Below are 16,272 nucleotides of genomic sequence, written 5' to 3' on the forward strand. Positions count from 1 at the left end.
GAAACTCTTCACTAAGAAAGACATCACATCCCAGACAGAGCACACCATGGGCATCCAGGGATTGTCCAGCTTTATGGAGGAGAATGGAAACATTTTAAAAGATGTTCACTTCAGAAACAGCAAGTTGATCATAGATGGTAGTAATCTGTTCAACTTGCTTTATTTTGACTCAGGTTTGGATCAGAGTCATGGAGGGGATTATGATGCTTTTGAGGACCAGGTCTGCAAGTTCTTTAAGGCTCTGAGAGACTGCGACATTGACCCCTTTGTGATTGTAGATGGGGGCTCCGACTACACCGACAAAAAGTTTGAAACCAAAAAAAAACGAGCTCAATCAAGGATCAACAGAGCGAAACGCTTGTCCATGGGGCTTCAGGGGAGCAGTGGTGTACTACCAACCCTCATCAAAGATGTCTTCAAACAGGTCCTCTCCAGCCTGAAGGTGCCATTCGCACAGTGCATTTGTGAGGCAGACCAAGATATAGCCTCCCTGGCTCGAAGTTGGAACTGTCCAGTGCTGTCCAATGACAGTGACTTTTATATCTTTGACATCCAGGCAGGATTTCTGCCTACCTCCCATTTTCACTGGAAGAAAGTGTCTATGCAACGTGAGAGCTCTATAAAATACATTCCCTGCAAGAAGTACACCACAACAAGCTTCTGCAGACACTTCAACATCAACAGACAGGTTCTCCCAGTCTTCGCCGCCATGTTAGGAAACGACTACGTTAAGTTACATAACATGGGTGTTTCCCTCAGGTGGGAAGAATACTCGTCAATGGAAGGAAGGTTCGCCCGCTTCGACGGCTTGCTGAATTGGCTGGCTCGCTTCCAGGGGCAGGAGGAGGCCTTGGACTCTGTGCTCAGGCTTATCCTTCATGGTAACAACAGACAGAAAATGGATGCTGCCCTCCAGGGCCTCTCCCTGGGCATAGAAGAGTACCATCTTCCCCCTAGTTGCCTGGAGCGGTTCTTCAACGATGGAGTGGGACCAGGCCCCGGCCGTCTCCCAGAGCCTCTGAGGGTCCTTCCAGACTGGACCCTACTGCCGTTGATGAAAGGTAGACTTCCCTCCTGCATTGTAGACGTGCTGCTGCGAAGAAGGGTGATGCAGGGTACCCAGGTGGAAGATCCCGGCTTGCCATGTGGGAACAACACCTCTCGGCCAGTACGACAGGTACTCTACGGGCTGCTGCTGGGTGGGAGGAGGGCAGACCACAGCAGTCAGAGACCCCCAGTGGATGACGTGGAGGAGTATTACAGGGAAGGCCAGTACCTGACCAGCAGCATGGTTGAAGCCGTCCTGCCCAGTGCTGCAGAACAGATGCAGCTAGACACTCTGCATCAGGTATGTATATGTGTATGATATAGTATACAGTATATTCAAACATACTACTGTTGATTCTTAAATGTATTCTCATTCTCTTGCTGTGCTCCTTAGGCTCCAAGGCCAGTGCAGCTTAAGGTGTTTTTGGAGACCCTTGGTGTGTCCCAGTCCCCTTTGAGCGGTGTCCCGCCTCATCTGCGTCTTCCTGTGGCTGTCACCTGCTACTGGCTGAGGCACGCCCATCCCCTTCCAGACCAGCCTCTCCTGCAGGCCCTGCTACTAGGATTGGTGTACGGAGAGCTCTGCAGACAGAGGAAGAGCCAAAGAGGTATGGCACAGAGCATGAACGAGAAAACACACTATTTAGAATTGATAGATATTGAAGTGTGTGAAGTGCAGCCACTGACTCCTCCTTTTTTGTGTAACAGTGTTTATGGGGGGACCAGTGTTGAAGAGGCTGAGAGGGCTGATTTGGAGAGGTAGAACGAGCCTAGACCTGGGTGTGGCCCACGCCTACAGCCAGTGGCAGTGCTGCCTGAAAGAAAGCCTTCATCTCAACCAATTGCTGTGCCTCCCTCTAGCCGAGCCTCAGTTTGCCTGGTAAGGTGACCCTTCCTAAGTCAACCCTTGCCCCTAAACTTAGAGCAGTGGTATTCATTCACATAGTATTTTAGCCCAGCAGAAACACAGCTAATTCAACCATGTTTTGTTTCCCGTGTGGTGTCTAGGCTGTACAAGGGCACTCTGGTGCACCAGCTTGTGACCAAACTGAGAGGGGGGTTAACCCCGGATTCTCTCCTGATGGGAGACCTTTGCTCTGGGCAGCTGTATAGGGCCATGCTGGGAGCCATACTCAACTCCCATGATGGTCATGAGGCAGCTGTCATCCCATTGGTGTCTGGGCTGCGGAGGGCCACACCTCCATCCTTGACACAGCCACTGGATGACCTGACGGCTCATCTACATATTCTAGCTCTGGAAGAAGATGATGATGATGGTGCTGGAGGTGGGAGCAAGGCCAAGACAGAGGACGATCTGAGTTGGACTTTGGTCTCGGTGCGGACCCGGCACAAGAGCAAGGACAGATTCAACCGAGCTAGGAATCCAGAATTCTCCCGGAAGCAGGGGCGGATCGGCTGGGAATAGGGAGGGACCACTATAATTGTTTAGATATAGAGACGTTCTGCTCAACTCTTTAATATTTTTATTGTTCTTATGTGTACCTTTTATGACTTAATTGACATTGTTTTTTAGCATGAACTATAATAGACGTTATAAGTTTGACTGTTTAATCAGTTTTTATTTATTTGCTCTTTACTACAAAAGTGTATTTTGGTCTTTGAATATAGCTATGTAAATCCCATGTATTGTTACTATTACATTACTGCTGCTCTGGAAATAGTTTATCATCAAAATTAAAAATAACATTTAAACCAGCTGTTCTTGAGAATGATTGGATATACACACACACTAAAGTCTTAAACTGAAAAAAAACTACCAGATTGTAATTTTTTGCTCAATCTGAGCAAAAATGAGATTTTCAGAATCAGTGTCAGTGACACTGAAAACATATGACACAAACCCTCCACCCAGTTAAAACACACTTCAAATATATATGTACAGATTTATTGTCATAGCATCACAACAGAGTACTGTCTTCAGCTGTGCAACACACAACAAATCAGAAATAAAAAATGATTGTAGCTGATTTGCTTTGGCAGTATATTTAATATGAAATTCTTAAACTGAACAAATCTTACTCATTTTTACCTCTATGAGCAAAAATGCGTTACTTCAGTGACGCTGAAAACGTATGACACTTAAATAATTATAAAAAATGTACAGTACCAGTCAAAAGTGTGGACACACCTACTCATGCAATGTTTTCAAACATTTAGTTTTTACATTTTCTACATTGTAGAATAGTGAAGACATCAAAACTATAAAATAGCACATATGGAATTATGTAGTAACCCCCAAAAAAGTGTTAAACAAATCAAAATATAATTCATATTTTAGATTCTTCAAAGTAGCCACCCTTTGCCTTGATGACAGCTTTGCACACTCTTGAGAAAAGACTGACTTCATCACTTCTTGTTTTTATAAGAAACATTAATGTTTTGGAAATTCCAAATTGTTTGCATAGTCAACTTACACACAGCACTGACACACACACTTACTTCACCAGACATGCCACCAGCAACACTTCATGGCAAAATGCCTCTCCACCATGTGACCTACTTGTTGTGTGTATGTACTGACATGTGTAATGCGCACAGACACACTGTTAATGTTTTTAAATGTATGTAAACTGTAAAGTATTTTATCTGTAATGTATATTTCGTTATGTGTCAGACCCCTGTAAGATTAGCTGTTGCCATTGACGGGGTGGCAGGTAGCCTAGTGGTTAGAGTGTTGGGCCAGTTACAGAAAGATTACTGGATTGAATCCCCGAGCTGACAAGGTAGAAACGTGTCGTTCTGCCCCTGAACAAGGCAGTTAACCCACTGTTTCATGGTAGGCTGTCATTGTAAATAAGAATTTGTTCTCAACTGACTTGCCTAGTTAAATAAAGGTTCAATAAAAAACAAGACATTAGCTAATTGGGATTCTAATAAATACATTGTATTAATCATTACTCCCTGTGATGATTGTCCCATGTACTCCATCATTTGATCTAAATAAAATATGAATAACCAGACACTGATGATTTACAGTTGATGAGAAACATTTATTTATGGATAATAATGTGGGTTAGAAATGTCCTCTTGATTGTTGCTGGTCACCTGTAAAAGATGAGAAATGTGTATTTGAGTTTGGTGTCAACATATTATGGTTTAGTGACGAAACCTACTGTTCTGCATTACTCTTTCTTTTATCGTGTATGCAAAGATCAGAAGTTACCTCTCTAATGTGATCATGTTTAGAAATTGAAACGTTGAAGTGAATCTTCAGAAATGTAAAATATTATCTTGTATTCCTCATTTATTATAGAGGGTTCTGTTCATTTCATGTTCAGCGAATTGACGGGGAAATGGGGTGCGTTCCAACTCATGGATTTTCCTTGACGGGAAATGCGGTAGTAGCTTATTGGTGAGGATGTACATGTTGTACCCCAGTTATAACTAACATGATTCAGTTTATCAATCATCCAATTATTAAAATCAGGTGTGCTACTGTAGATTAGGGTTGGAGCAAAAACCTTACAGGATGGTATCTCTCTAGGAACAGCGTTGGGGAGCCCTGTGCTAGGTGCTACTATATGTATAACCTTACAGGATGGTATCTCTCTAGAAACAGGGTTGGGGAGCCCTGTGCTAGGTGCTGCTATATATAACCTTACAGGATGGTATCTCTCTAGGAACAGGGTTGGGGAGCCCTGTGCTAGGTGCTGCTATATATAACCTTACAGGATGGTATCTCTCTAGGAACAGGGTTGGGGAGCCCTGTGCTAGGTGCTGCTATATATAACCTTACAGGATGGTATCTCTCTAGGAACAGGGTTGGGGAGCCCTGTGCTAGGTGCTGCTATATATAACCTTACAGGATGGTATCTCTCTAGGAACAGGGTTGGGGAGCCCTGTGCTAGGTGCTGCTATATATAACCTTACAGGATGGTATCTCTCTAGGAACAGGGTTGGGGAGCCCTGTGCTAGGTGCTGCTATATATAACCTTACAGGATGGTATCTCTCTAGGAACAGGGTTGGAGAGCCCTGTGCTAGGTGCTACTATATATAACCTACAGGATGGTATCTCTCTAGGAACAGCTTTGGAGAGCCCTGTGCTAGGTGCTGCTATATATAACCTTACAGGATGGTATCTCTCTAGGAACAGGGTTGGGGAGCCCTGTGCTAGGTGCTACTATAATCTACAGGATGGTATCTCTCTAGGAACAGGGTTGGGGAGCCCTGTGCTAGGTGCTGCTATATATAACCTTACAGGATGGTATCTCTCTAGGAACAGGGTTGGAGAGCCCTGTGCTAGGTGCTGCTATATATAACCTTACAGGATGGTATCTCTCTAGGAACAGGGTTGGAGAGCCCTGTGCTAGGTGCTGCTATATATAACCTTACAGGATGGTATCTCTCTAGGAACAGGGTTGGAGAGCCCTGTGCTAGGTGCTGCTATATATAACCTTACAGGATGGTATCTCTCTAGAAACAGGGTTGGAGAGCCCTGTGCTAGGTGCTACTATAATCTACAGGATGGTATCTCTCTAGGAACAGGGTTGGAGAGCCCTGTGCTAGGTGCTGCTATATATAACCTTACAGGATGGTATCTCTCTAGAAACAGGGTTGGAGAGCCCTGTGCTAGGGGCTACTATAATCTACAGGATGGTATCTCTCTAGGAACAGGGTTGGAGAGCCCTGTGCTAGGGGCTACTATAATCTACAGGATGGTATCTCTCTAGGAACAGGGTTGGAGAGCCCTGTGCTAGGTGCTGCTATATATAACCTTACAGGATGGTATCTCTCTAGAAACAGGGTTGGAGAGCCCTGTGCTAGGTGCTACTATAATCTACAGGATGGTATCTCTCTAGGAACAGGGTTGGAGAGCCCTGTGCTAGGTGCTGCTATATATAACCTTACAGGATGGTATCTCTCTAGAAACAGGGTTGGAGAGCCCTGTGCTAGGTGCTACTATAATCTACAGGATGAAATCTCTCTAGGAACAGGGTTGGAGAGCCCTGTGCTAGGTGCTAATATAATCTACAGGATGGTATCTCTCTAGGAACAGGGTTGGAGAGCCCTGTGCTAGGGGCTACTATAATCTACAGGATGGTATCTCTCTAGGAACAGGGTTGGAGAGCCCTGTGGTAGGTGCTGCTATAATCTACAGGATGGTATCTCTCTAGGAACAGGGTTGGAGAGCCCTGTGCTAGGTGCTGCTATATATAAACTACAGGATGGTATCTCTCTAGGAACAGGGTTGGGGAGCCCTGTGCTAGGTGCTACTATTATCTACAGGATGGTATCTCTCTAGGAACAGCGTTGGAGAGCCCTGTGCTAGGTGCTGCTATATATAACCTACAGGATGGTATCTCTCTAGGAACAGGGTTGGAGAGCCCTGGGCTAGGGGCTACTATAATCTACAGGATGGTATCTCTCTAGGAACAGGGTTGGAGAGCCCTGTGCTAGGTGCTACTATAATCTACAGGATGGTATCTCTCTAGGAACAGGGTTGGAGAGCCCTGTGCTAGGTGCTGCTATATATAACCTTACAGGATGGTATCTCTCTAGAAACAGGGTTGGAGATCCCTGTGCTAGGTGCTACTATATATAACCTTACAGGATGGTATCTGTCTAGGAACAGGGTTGGGGAGTCCTGTGCTAGGTGCTGCTATATATAACCTTACAGGATGGTATCTCTCTAGGAACAGGGTTGGGGAGCCCTGTGCTAGGTGCTACTATATATAACCTTACAGGATGGTATCTCTCTAGGAACAGGGTTGGGGAGCCCTGTGCTAGGTGCTGCTATATATTACCTTACAGGATGGTATCTCTCTAGGAACAGGGTTGGGGAGCCCTGTGCTAGGTGCTGCTATATATAACCTTACAGGATGGTATCTCTCTAGGAACAGGGTTGGAGAGCCCTGTGATAGGTGCTACTATAATCTACAGGATGGTATCTCTCTAGGAACAGGGTTGGAGAGCCCTGTGCTAGGTGCTACTATAATCTACAGGATGGTATCTCTCTAGGAACAGGGTTGGAGAGCCCTGTGCTAGGTGCTGCTATATATAACCTTACAGGATGGTATCTCTCTAGAAACAGGGTTGGAGAGCCCTGTGCTAGGTGCTACTATAATCTACAGGATGGTATCTCTCTAGGAACAGGGTTGGAGAGCCCTGTGCTAGGTGCTAATATAATCTACAGGATGGTATCTCTCTAGGAACAGGGTTGGAGAGCCCTGTGCTAGGTGCTGCTATAATCTACAGGATGGTATCTCTCTAGGAACAGCGTTGGAGAGCCCTGTGCTAGGTGCTGCTATATATAAACTACAGGATGGTATCTCTCTAGGAACAGGGTTGGAGAGCCCTGTGCTAGGTGCTACTATATATAACCTTACAGGATGGTATCTCTCTAGGAACAGGGTTGGGGAGCCCTGTGCTAGGTGCTGCTATATATAACCTTACAGGATGGTATCTCTCTAGAAACAGGGTTGGAGAGCCCTGTGCTAGGTGCTACTATTATCTACAGGATGGTATCTCTCTAGGAACAGCGTTGGAGAGCCCTGTGCTAGGTGCTGCTATATATAACCTACAGGATGGTATCTCTCTAGGAACAGGGTTGGAGAGCCCTGTGCTAGGTGCTGCTATATATAACCTACAGGATGGTATCTCTCTAGGAACAGCGTTGGAGAGCCCTGTGCTAGGTGCTACTATATATAACCTACAGGATGGTATCTCTCTAGGAACAGCGTTGGAGAGCCCTGTGCTAGGTGCTGCTATATATAACCTACAGAATGGTATCTCTCTAGAAACAGGGTTGGAGAGCCCTGTGCTAGGGGCTACTATAATCTACAGGATGGTATCTCTCTAGGAACAGGGTTGGAGAGCCCTGTGCTAGGTGCTACTATAATCTACAGGATGGTATCTCTCTAGGAACAGGGTTGGCGAGCCCTGTGCTAGGTGCTACTATATATAACCTTACAGGATGGTATCTCTCTAGGAACAGGGTTGGAGAGCCCTGTGCTAGGTGCTGCTATATATAAACTACAGGATGGTATCTCTCTAGGAACAGGGTTGGAGAGCCCTGTGCTAGGGGCTACTATAATGTACAGGATGGTATCTCTCTAGGAACAGGGTTGGAGAGCCCTGTGCTAGGTGCTGCTATATATAACCTTACAGGATGGTATCTCTCTAGAAACAGGGTTGGAGAGCCCTGTGCTAGGTGCTACTATAATCTACAGGATGGTATCTCTCTAGGAACAGGGTTGGAGAGCCCTGTGCTAGGGGCTATTATAATGTACAGGATGGTATCTCTCTAGGAACAGGGTTGGAGAGCCCTGTGCTAGGTGCTGCTATATATAACCTTACAGGATGGTATCTCTCTAGAAACAGGGTTGGAGAGCCCTGTGCTAGGTGCTACTATAATCTACAGGATGGTATCTCTCTAGGAACAGGGTTGGAGAGCCCTGTGCTAGGTGCTACTATATATAACCTACAGGATGGTATCTCTCAAGGAACAGCGTTGGAGATCCCTGTGTCTAGGTGCTGCTATATATAACCTACAGAATGGTATCTCTCTAGGAACAGGGTTGGAGAGCCCTGTGCTAGGTGCTACTATAATCTACAGGATGGTATCTCTCTAGGAACAGGGTTGGAGAGCCCTGTGCTAGGTGCTACTATATATAACCTTACAGGATGGTATCTCTCTAGGAACAGCGTTGGAGAGCCCTGTGCTAGGTGCTACTATATATAACCTTACAGGATGGTATCTCTCTAGGAACAGGGTTGGGGAGCCCTGTGCTAGGTGCTGCTATATATAACCTACAGGATGGTATCTCTCTAGGAACAGCGTTGGAGAGCCCTGTGCTAGGTGCTGCTATATATAACCTACAGGATGGTATCTCTCTAGGAACAGCTTTGGAGAGCCCTGTGCTAGGTGCTACTATATATAACCTTACAGGATGTTATCTCTCTAGGAACAGGGTTGGAGAGCCCTGTGCTAGGTGCTGCTATATATAACCTTACAGGATGGTATCTCTCTAGAAACAGGGTTGGAGAGCCCTGTGCTAGGTGCTACTATAATCTACAGGATGGTATCTCTCTAGGAACAGGGTTGGAGAGCCCTGTGCTAGGGGCTACTATAATGTACAGGATGGTATCTCTCTAGGAACAGGGTTGGAGAGCCCTGTGCTAGGTGCTGCTATATATAACCTTACAGGATGGTATCTCTCTAGAAACAGGGTTGGAGAGCCCTGTGCTAGGTGCTACTATAATCTACAGGATGGTATCTCTCTAGGAACAGGGTTGGAGAGCCCTGTGCTAGGTGCTACTATATATAACCTACAGGATGGTATCTCTCAAGGAACAGCGTTGGAGATCCCTGTGTCTAGGTGCTGCTATATATAACCTACAGAATGGTATCTCTCTAGGAACAGGGTTGGAGAGCCCTGTGCTAGGTGCTACTATAATCTACAGGATGGTATCTCTCTAGGAACAGGGTTGGAGAGCCCTGTGCTAGGTGCTACTATATACAGTGAGGGAAACAATTATTTGATCCCCTGCTGATTTTGTACGTTTGCCCACTGACAAAGAAATGATTAGTCTATAATTTTAATGGTGGGTTTATTTGAACAGTTTGAGACAGAATAACAACCAAAAAAATCCAGAAAAATGCACGTCAAAAATGTTATAAAATGATTTGCCTTTTAATGAGGGAAATAAGTATTTGACCCCCTCTCAATCAGAAAGATTTCTGGCTCCCAGGTGTCTTTTATACAGGTAACGAGCTGAGATTAGGACCACGCTCTTAAAGGGAGTGCTCCTAATCTCAGTTTGTTACCTGTATAAAAGACACCTGTCCACTGAAGGAATCAATCAATCATATTCCAAACTCTCCACCATGGCCAAGACCAAAGAGCTCTCCAAGGATGTCAGCGACAAGATTGTAGACCTACACAAGGCTGGAATGGGCTACAAGACCATTGCCAAGCAGCTTGGTGAGAAGGTGACAACAGTTGGTGCGATTATTCGCAAATGGAAGAAACACAAAAGAACTGTCAATCTCCCTCGGCCTGGGGCTCCATGCAAGATCTCACCTCGTGGAGTTGCAATGATCATGAGAACGGTGAGGAATCAGCCCAGAACTACATGGGAGGATCTTGTCAATGATCTCAAGGCAGCTGGGACCATAGTCACCAAGAAAACAATTGGTAATACACTACGCCGTGAAGGACTGAAATCCTGCAGCGCCCGCAAGTCCCCCTGCTCAAGAAAGCACATATACATGCCCGTCTGAAGTTTGCCAATGAACATCTGAATGATTTAGAGGACAACTGGGTGAAAGTGATGTGGTCAGATGAGACCAAAATGGAGCTCTTTGGCATGAACTCAACTCGCCGTGTTTGGAGGAGGAGGAATGCTGCCTATGACCCCAAGAACACCATCCCCACCGTCAAACATGGAGGTGGAAACATTATGCTTTGGGGGTGTTTTTCTGCTAAGGGGACAGGACAACTTCACCGCATCAAAGGGACGATGGACGGGGCCATGTACCGTCAAATCTTGGGTAAGAACCTCCTTCCCTCAGCCAGGGCATTGAAAATGGGTCGTGGATGGGTATTCCAGCATGACAATGACCCAAAACACACAGCCAAGGCAACAAAGGAGTGGCTCAAGAAGAAGCCCATTAAGGTCTTGGAGTGGCCTAGCCAGTCTCCAGACCTTAATCCCATAGAAAATTTGTGGAGGGAGCTGAAGGTTCGAGTTGCCAAACGTCAGCCTCGAAACCTTAATGACTTGGAGAAGATCTGCAAAGAGGAGTGGGACAAATCCCTCCTGAGATGTGTGCAAACCTGGTGGCCAACTACAAGAAACGTCTGACCTCTGTGATTGCCAACAAAGGTTTTGCCACCAAGTACTAACTCATGTTTTGCAGAGGGGTCAAATATTTATTTCCCTCATTAAAATGCAATTCTATTTATAACATTTTTGACATGCGTTTTTCTGGATTTTGTTGTTGTTATTCTGTCTCTCACTGTTCAAATAAACCTACCATTAAAATTATAGACTGATCATTTCTTTGTCAGTGGGCAAACGTACAAAATCAGCAGGGGATCAAATACTGGTGCTGGAAAAACATGAGTTATGGCTTTACACCCTCTCCTGGCTCAAAGTGGAGGAGAGATTGACTTCATCACTACTTGTATTTGTGAGAGGTATTGACATGTTGAATGCGTCGGGCTGTCTGAACTACTGGCACACAGCTCCGACCACCATGCATACCCCACAAGACATGCCACCAGAGGTCTCTTCACAGTCCAGAATAGACTACGGGAGGCGCACACTACTACATAGAGCCATGACTACATAAAACTCTATTCCAAATCAAGTAACTGATGCAAGCAGTAGAATCAGATTGAAAAAGCAGGTAAAAATACATCTTATGAGCAGCGAGGACTGAAGCAACACAAACACAGGCTCATACACAAAAACATATACATTTTGCTTACTGTATTTCTGCCTTGTTTTGGTACAGCGAGACATACAGTTAGGGAAAAAAGTATTTGATCCCCTGCGGATTTTGTACGTTTGCCCACTGACGAAGAAATGATCAGTCTATAATTTTAATGGTAGGTTTATTTGAACAGTGAGAGACAGACCAACAACAAAAAATCCAGAAAAACGCATGTCAAAAATGTTATAAATTGATTTGCATTTTAATGAGGGAAATAAGCAGATGATCGATAATGTCAAAAGCCGCACTGAAGTCAATCAATCAAATTTATTTATAAAGCCCTTCTTACATCAGCTGATGTCACAAAGTGCTGTACCGAAACCCAGGCTAAAACCCCAAACAGCAAGCAATGCAGGTGTAGAAGCACAGTGGCTAGGAAAAACTCCCTAGAAGGGCCAGAACCTAGAAAGAAACCTAGAGAAGAACCAGGCTATGAGGGGTGGCCAGTCCTCTTCTGGCTGTGCCGTGTTGAGATTATAACAGAACATGGCCAAGATGTTCAAATGTTCATAGATGATCAGCAGGGTCAAATAATAATAATCACAGTGGTTGTCGAGGGTGCAACAGGTCAGCACCTCAGGAGTAAATGTCAGTTGGCTTTTCATAGCCGATCATTCAGAGTATCTCTACCGCTCCTGCTGTCTCTAGAGAGTTGAAAACAGCAGGTCTGGGACAGGTAGCACATCCGGTGAACAGGTCAGAGTTCCATAGCCGCAGGCAGAACAGTTGAAACTGGAGCAGCATCACGGCCAGGTGGACTGGGGACAGCAAGGAGTCATCAGGCCAGGTAGTCCTGAGGCATGGTCCTAGAGCTCAGGTCCTCCGAGAGAGAAAGGAGAGAGAGCATACTTAAATTCACACAGGACACCGGATAAGACAGGAGAAATACTCCAGATAACAGACTGACCCTAGCCCCCCGACACAAACTACTCTAGCATAAATACTGGAGGCTGAGACAGGAGGGGTCGGGAGACACTGTGGCCCCATCCGACGATACCCCCGGACAGGGCCAAGTAGGCAGGATATAACCCCAACCACTTTCCCAAAGCACAGCCCCCACACCACTAGAGGGATACCTTCAACCACCAACTTACCATCCTAAGACAAGGCCGAGCATAGCCCACGAAGATCTCCGCCACGGCACAACAAAACAGACTCCAAAATCAGTCATTTGTGTAAGTGCTGTGCTTGTTGACTCTCCTTTATAAGTGTGCTGAAGGTCTGTTGTCAATTTGTTTACTGTAAAATAGCATTCTAGCTGGTCTACTAAGCTTATCTATATCTCTGGAGGTTTCCTTACTAAATAAGATCAAAAGGAAAGTGTGTAATAAGTGATCACATGCCAGATACTGTTTGTAGAATACATTCCTCCACTAGAGCATTACTGGCATATTAGTTTTCATATGGTCCATCACATTGGTAGGTGTTTTAAAAAAAAAGTATGTTGCCCTGTAGTACGCCAGGTACTCTACGGGCTGCTGCTGGGTGGGAGGAGGGCAGACCACAGCAGTCAGAGACCCCCAGTGGATGACGTGGAGGAGTATTACAGGGAAGGCCAGTACCTGACCAGCAGCATGGTTGAAGCCGTCCTGCCCAGTGCTGCAGAACAGATGCAGCTAGACACTGCATCAGGTATGTATATGTGTATGATATAGTATACAGTATAATCAAACATACTGCTGTTGATTCTATAATTGATTCTCTTGCTCTGTTCCTTAGGCTGCAAGGTCAGTGCAGCTTGAGGTGTTTTTGGAGACCCTTGGTGTGTCTGCCACAGGTTGAGGCTGCCCACCAGACCTGCCTCTTATTTGTGTACATTTTATGGCTGTCATTGACATATTTTATAGTTAATGCTAAAAACAAAGTTTATAATATATAAAAAGGCTTATGATAAGTTTGACTTTGTTTCATTTGGTTTTTATTTCTTTGCTCGCGACTGTAAAGCGTATTTTGGTCTTTGAAATAGCTTTATAAATCCCATGTATTGTTACTATTATATTACAGGTGCACTGGAAAGATTTGATCATTAAAAATAACATTTAAACCAGCTGTTGTTGAGAATGATTGGATATACACACACACACACACTAAAGTCTTAAACTGAAAAAAACAAACAGAGTGTAATTTTTAGCTCAATCTGAGCAAAAATTTGATTTTCAGAATCGGTGTCAGTGACAGTGAAAACATATGACACAAACCCTCCACCCAGTTAAAACACACTTCAAATATATGTACAGATTTATTCTCATACCATCACAACAGAGTACTGTCTTCAGCTGTGCAACACACAACAAATCATAAATAAAAAATTATTGTAGCTGATTTGGCCTGTGAAATGGACCAAAGCATAATCTTTTGGAAAATAAAGAACATGACTAGAGCTGGCGATGTTAGCCTGTACCCGCTAGGTGCTGCTGAAGGTAGAGGACTTTTGTTGCCATATCCATAGCACAGAGAAACTAATTCAGAAAGCAACATTAATGAATTAGCTCCCTGTCCTAAAAATGCTGAAACTCCCTCTCCTGGTTCATAAAAAAATAAACCTGGAATGGGTATGACTCAAATAACCCATTATCAACTGAACTGGTCTTTATAATCCTGGGAATTCAATTATATTTAATGTAAATGATTATCAAAACAAGCTTATTAATTGAGTGAGTCTGCATTGTGAAATACAACCCAGGTATGTCTAGCTGTACCAAAACAAGGCCTCAGAGGCTTCTGGAAAGAGCATGAAGAGAAAAATGTGCTTAAAATGGCCACTTTTGACCCAAAACACAAGCAAAATGTATATGAACAGTGCATGTACAGTAAATGGTTGTCATGGAGATAAATATTTGCACTTAATTTACAGTGTGTAAAATAGAGGCAGAATATTAAAAGGCCCATTGCGGCTGTTTTTTTTTATTTATCTCAATATCAAATCATTTCTGGGTAACACAAGTACCTTAAAGTGACTTTCTTCAATCAAAAAGCAGTCAAAAACAAACTAAAATAGCTTCTTAGCAAGAGCATTTTCTTCAAGTAAAAATGTTGCTATGACTGTCTAGGAGTGGCTGAGTGGGGAGGGGAAAACTGAAAAGCAGCTATTATTGGCATGTCATCAGGCAGGCCAAAACTCCATTCCACTAAAACAGGCTGAAATTTCAGGTGGCTTTTTCAAACCGCTCTTACACTAAACGGGCATTATCATAATTTCACAGTACTATTCCAACCTCATAGTGTGAAAATATATATGAAACACAGGAAAAATAACATTTTTGACAGCACTTGACCAAATATCTCTGTGCCTTTCATTCAAGGCAAACAGTTAATTCCCAAAATGGAAAAAATAATGTAGGTTTGATACAGGACAAGTGAAAGATGTAGGGGAGGCAGACCGTGGCTGGGAGAGTGGGGACTGGGATACAATTAACTGTATAGTACTGCTTCTCACTGGAAAAATAAACTGAGGGGTGATGGTCCAAAACAGAGCGTCTCCAGGGGCAACTAAATAGATAGCCAGAGTGGAATTAAATGAAACGCCAAATGAAGGCCATCAGTCATAATGTGAGAAAAACCAAACAAAACTTATATCTATCTTCTGAAGAAAATGTATTATATTCAACCACCAAAATAACAAGGTTTAGTGGTCAACTCTTCCTAAAGTCTATACCAAAACAAAACAAAAGTATGCTCACAATTATCAATCCTTAATTGGTTCATGTTGATGGTGAGATTGCTACGAGCATGAAAAGCTGGAATGCATGAAAGTAACATCTCTAGACTTCCACAAAGCTATGGTTAGCTACCTGCACTCGAAGCAAGGTGACGACGAATAAGAACCATTACAAAATTCTGTTGATGTTCACGAACCCCAAGACATGAATAGTTGCTCTACAAACAACTATGCTGTCCTTAATTGGTCTTAATGACGTGAGTAGCTGATCTACGAGCAGTGACATTGTCCTCTCAGATGACGACACCATAGACATGAATAGTTGCCACATGAACAACAGTTACAACGTCTCATAAATATATCCCCTCCTGAGTTCCTGGAGGATGGTACAGTCTGAAAGCATTACGCCAATGCTTCTCGCAGGGGAGAGGTGGAGGGCAGGGGGGCACTGTAAGGTTGAGATCCTCCTCGCCCACTTCCAATCCATGACGGAACAGTGAATACCAGCAAGCGACAACTGTTTGAGTTCTCTCTCCAGTCCCTGTGTTCAGACCAAATAACCATTGCATCCCATCTACATGTACCCCCCCACCCACAAACAACCCAGCCCCGCGCCCTCCTCTCCCCTATCTACTCTGTCACACAGAACGCAATGTGCGTCATACATGGTGGAAGGAGTCTTCTTCAGCCACTGTGGTTCTTCTCTCCCTCACCGCTCTCCACCTCTCCACCCACTTTATGGCCTCAGAGACCACGCAGACAGAGGACGTGAGGCCCACCAGAAACAGCAGGTCTGGAAGGGAAGAAGAGAGGGACTGTTACTATAGCACATATAAACCCTGACCTCCATCACTAACAGACCAGGGTCCATCTCAGAACAGGAGAGCTGATGTAGGGATCAGCCCCCCTCGTCCATTCATTATGGCGGCAGGTAGCCGAGGTTAGAGCGTTGGGCCAGTAACCGAAAGGTTGCTGGTTTGAATACCGTGAAAAGTATGCCGCTGTGCCCTTGAGCAAGGCACTTAACTAATTTGTTCCCAGGGGCGCTGTACAATGGTTTCCATTTCACACTCGTGTGTAACAGGACAAATATAAGCACCCTCC

The 16,272-nt window shown here is 44.6% G+C and overlaps 2 protein-coding genes across 6 annotated transcripts in view; one reads left to right on the forward strand and one right to left on the reverse strand.

Moving 5' to 3' along the window:
* On the forward strand, positions 1–2,760 carry LOC123734193 (protein asteroid homolog 1). Its single transcript, XM_045712909.1, has 4 exons — positions 1–1,348; positions 1,442–1,655; positions 1,756–1,927; positions 2,056–2,760. Exons 1-4 carry the CDS (start codon positions 47–49, stop codon positions 2,471–2,473), a joined length of 2,106 nt encoding a protein of 701 aa, XP_045568865.1. The 5' UTR covers positions 1–46; the 3' UTR covers positions 2,474–2,760.
* A 10,976-nt stretch (positions 2,761–13,736) lies between these two features.
* The window catches only part of LOC106574737 (calcium-transporting ATPase type 2C member 1), a 55,622-nt gene continuing 53,086 nt past the window's right edge, over positions 13,737–16,272 (reverse strand). For all 5 annotated transcript variants that reach the window (XM_045712885.1, XM_045712891.1, XM_045712867.1 and 2 more), the window contains one exon: positions 13,737–15,961. In XM_045712885.1, the coding sequence (XP_045568841.1) occupies positions 15,828–15,961 (134 nt within the window). In that variant the 3' untranslated portion in view covers positions 13,737–15,827. The remainder of the gene's footprint in view (positions 15,962–16,272) is intronic.

This window comes from Salmo salar, chromosome ssa02 (assembly GCF_905237065.1).
Source record: "Salmo salar chromosome ssa02, Ssal_v3.1, whole genome shotgun sequence".
NCBI lineage: Eukaryota > Metazoa > Chordata > Actinopteri > Salmoniformes > Salmonidae > Salmo > Salmo salar.

Bases quoted from the DNA above. Each gene is read 5' to 3' on its own strand.
- LOC123734193 (XM_045712909.1), top strand. From the start codon at position 47: ATGGGCATCCAGGGATTGTCCAGCTTTATGGAGGAGAATGGAAACATT. The intron at 1,349-1,441 runs GTATGTATATGT...TGTGCTCCTTAG, and splicing joins AGCTAGACACTCTGCATCAG to GCTCCAAGGCCAGTGCAGCT. The intron at 1,928-2,055 runs GTAAGGTGACCC...TGTGGTGTCTAG, and splicing joins GCCGAGCCTCAGTTTGCCTG to GCTGTACAAGGGCACTCTGG.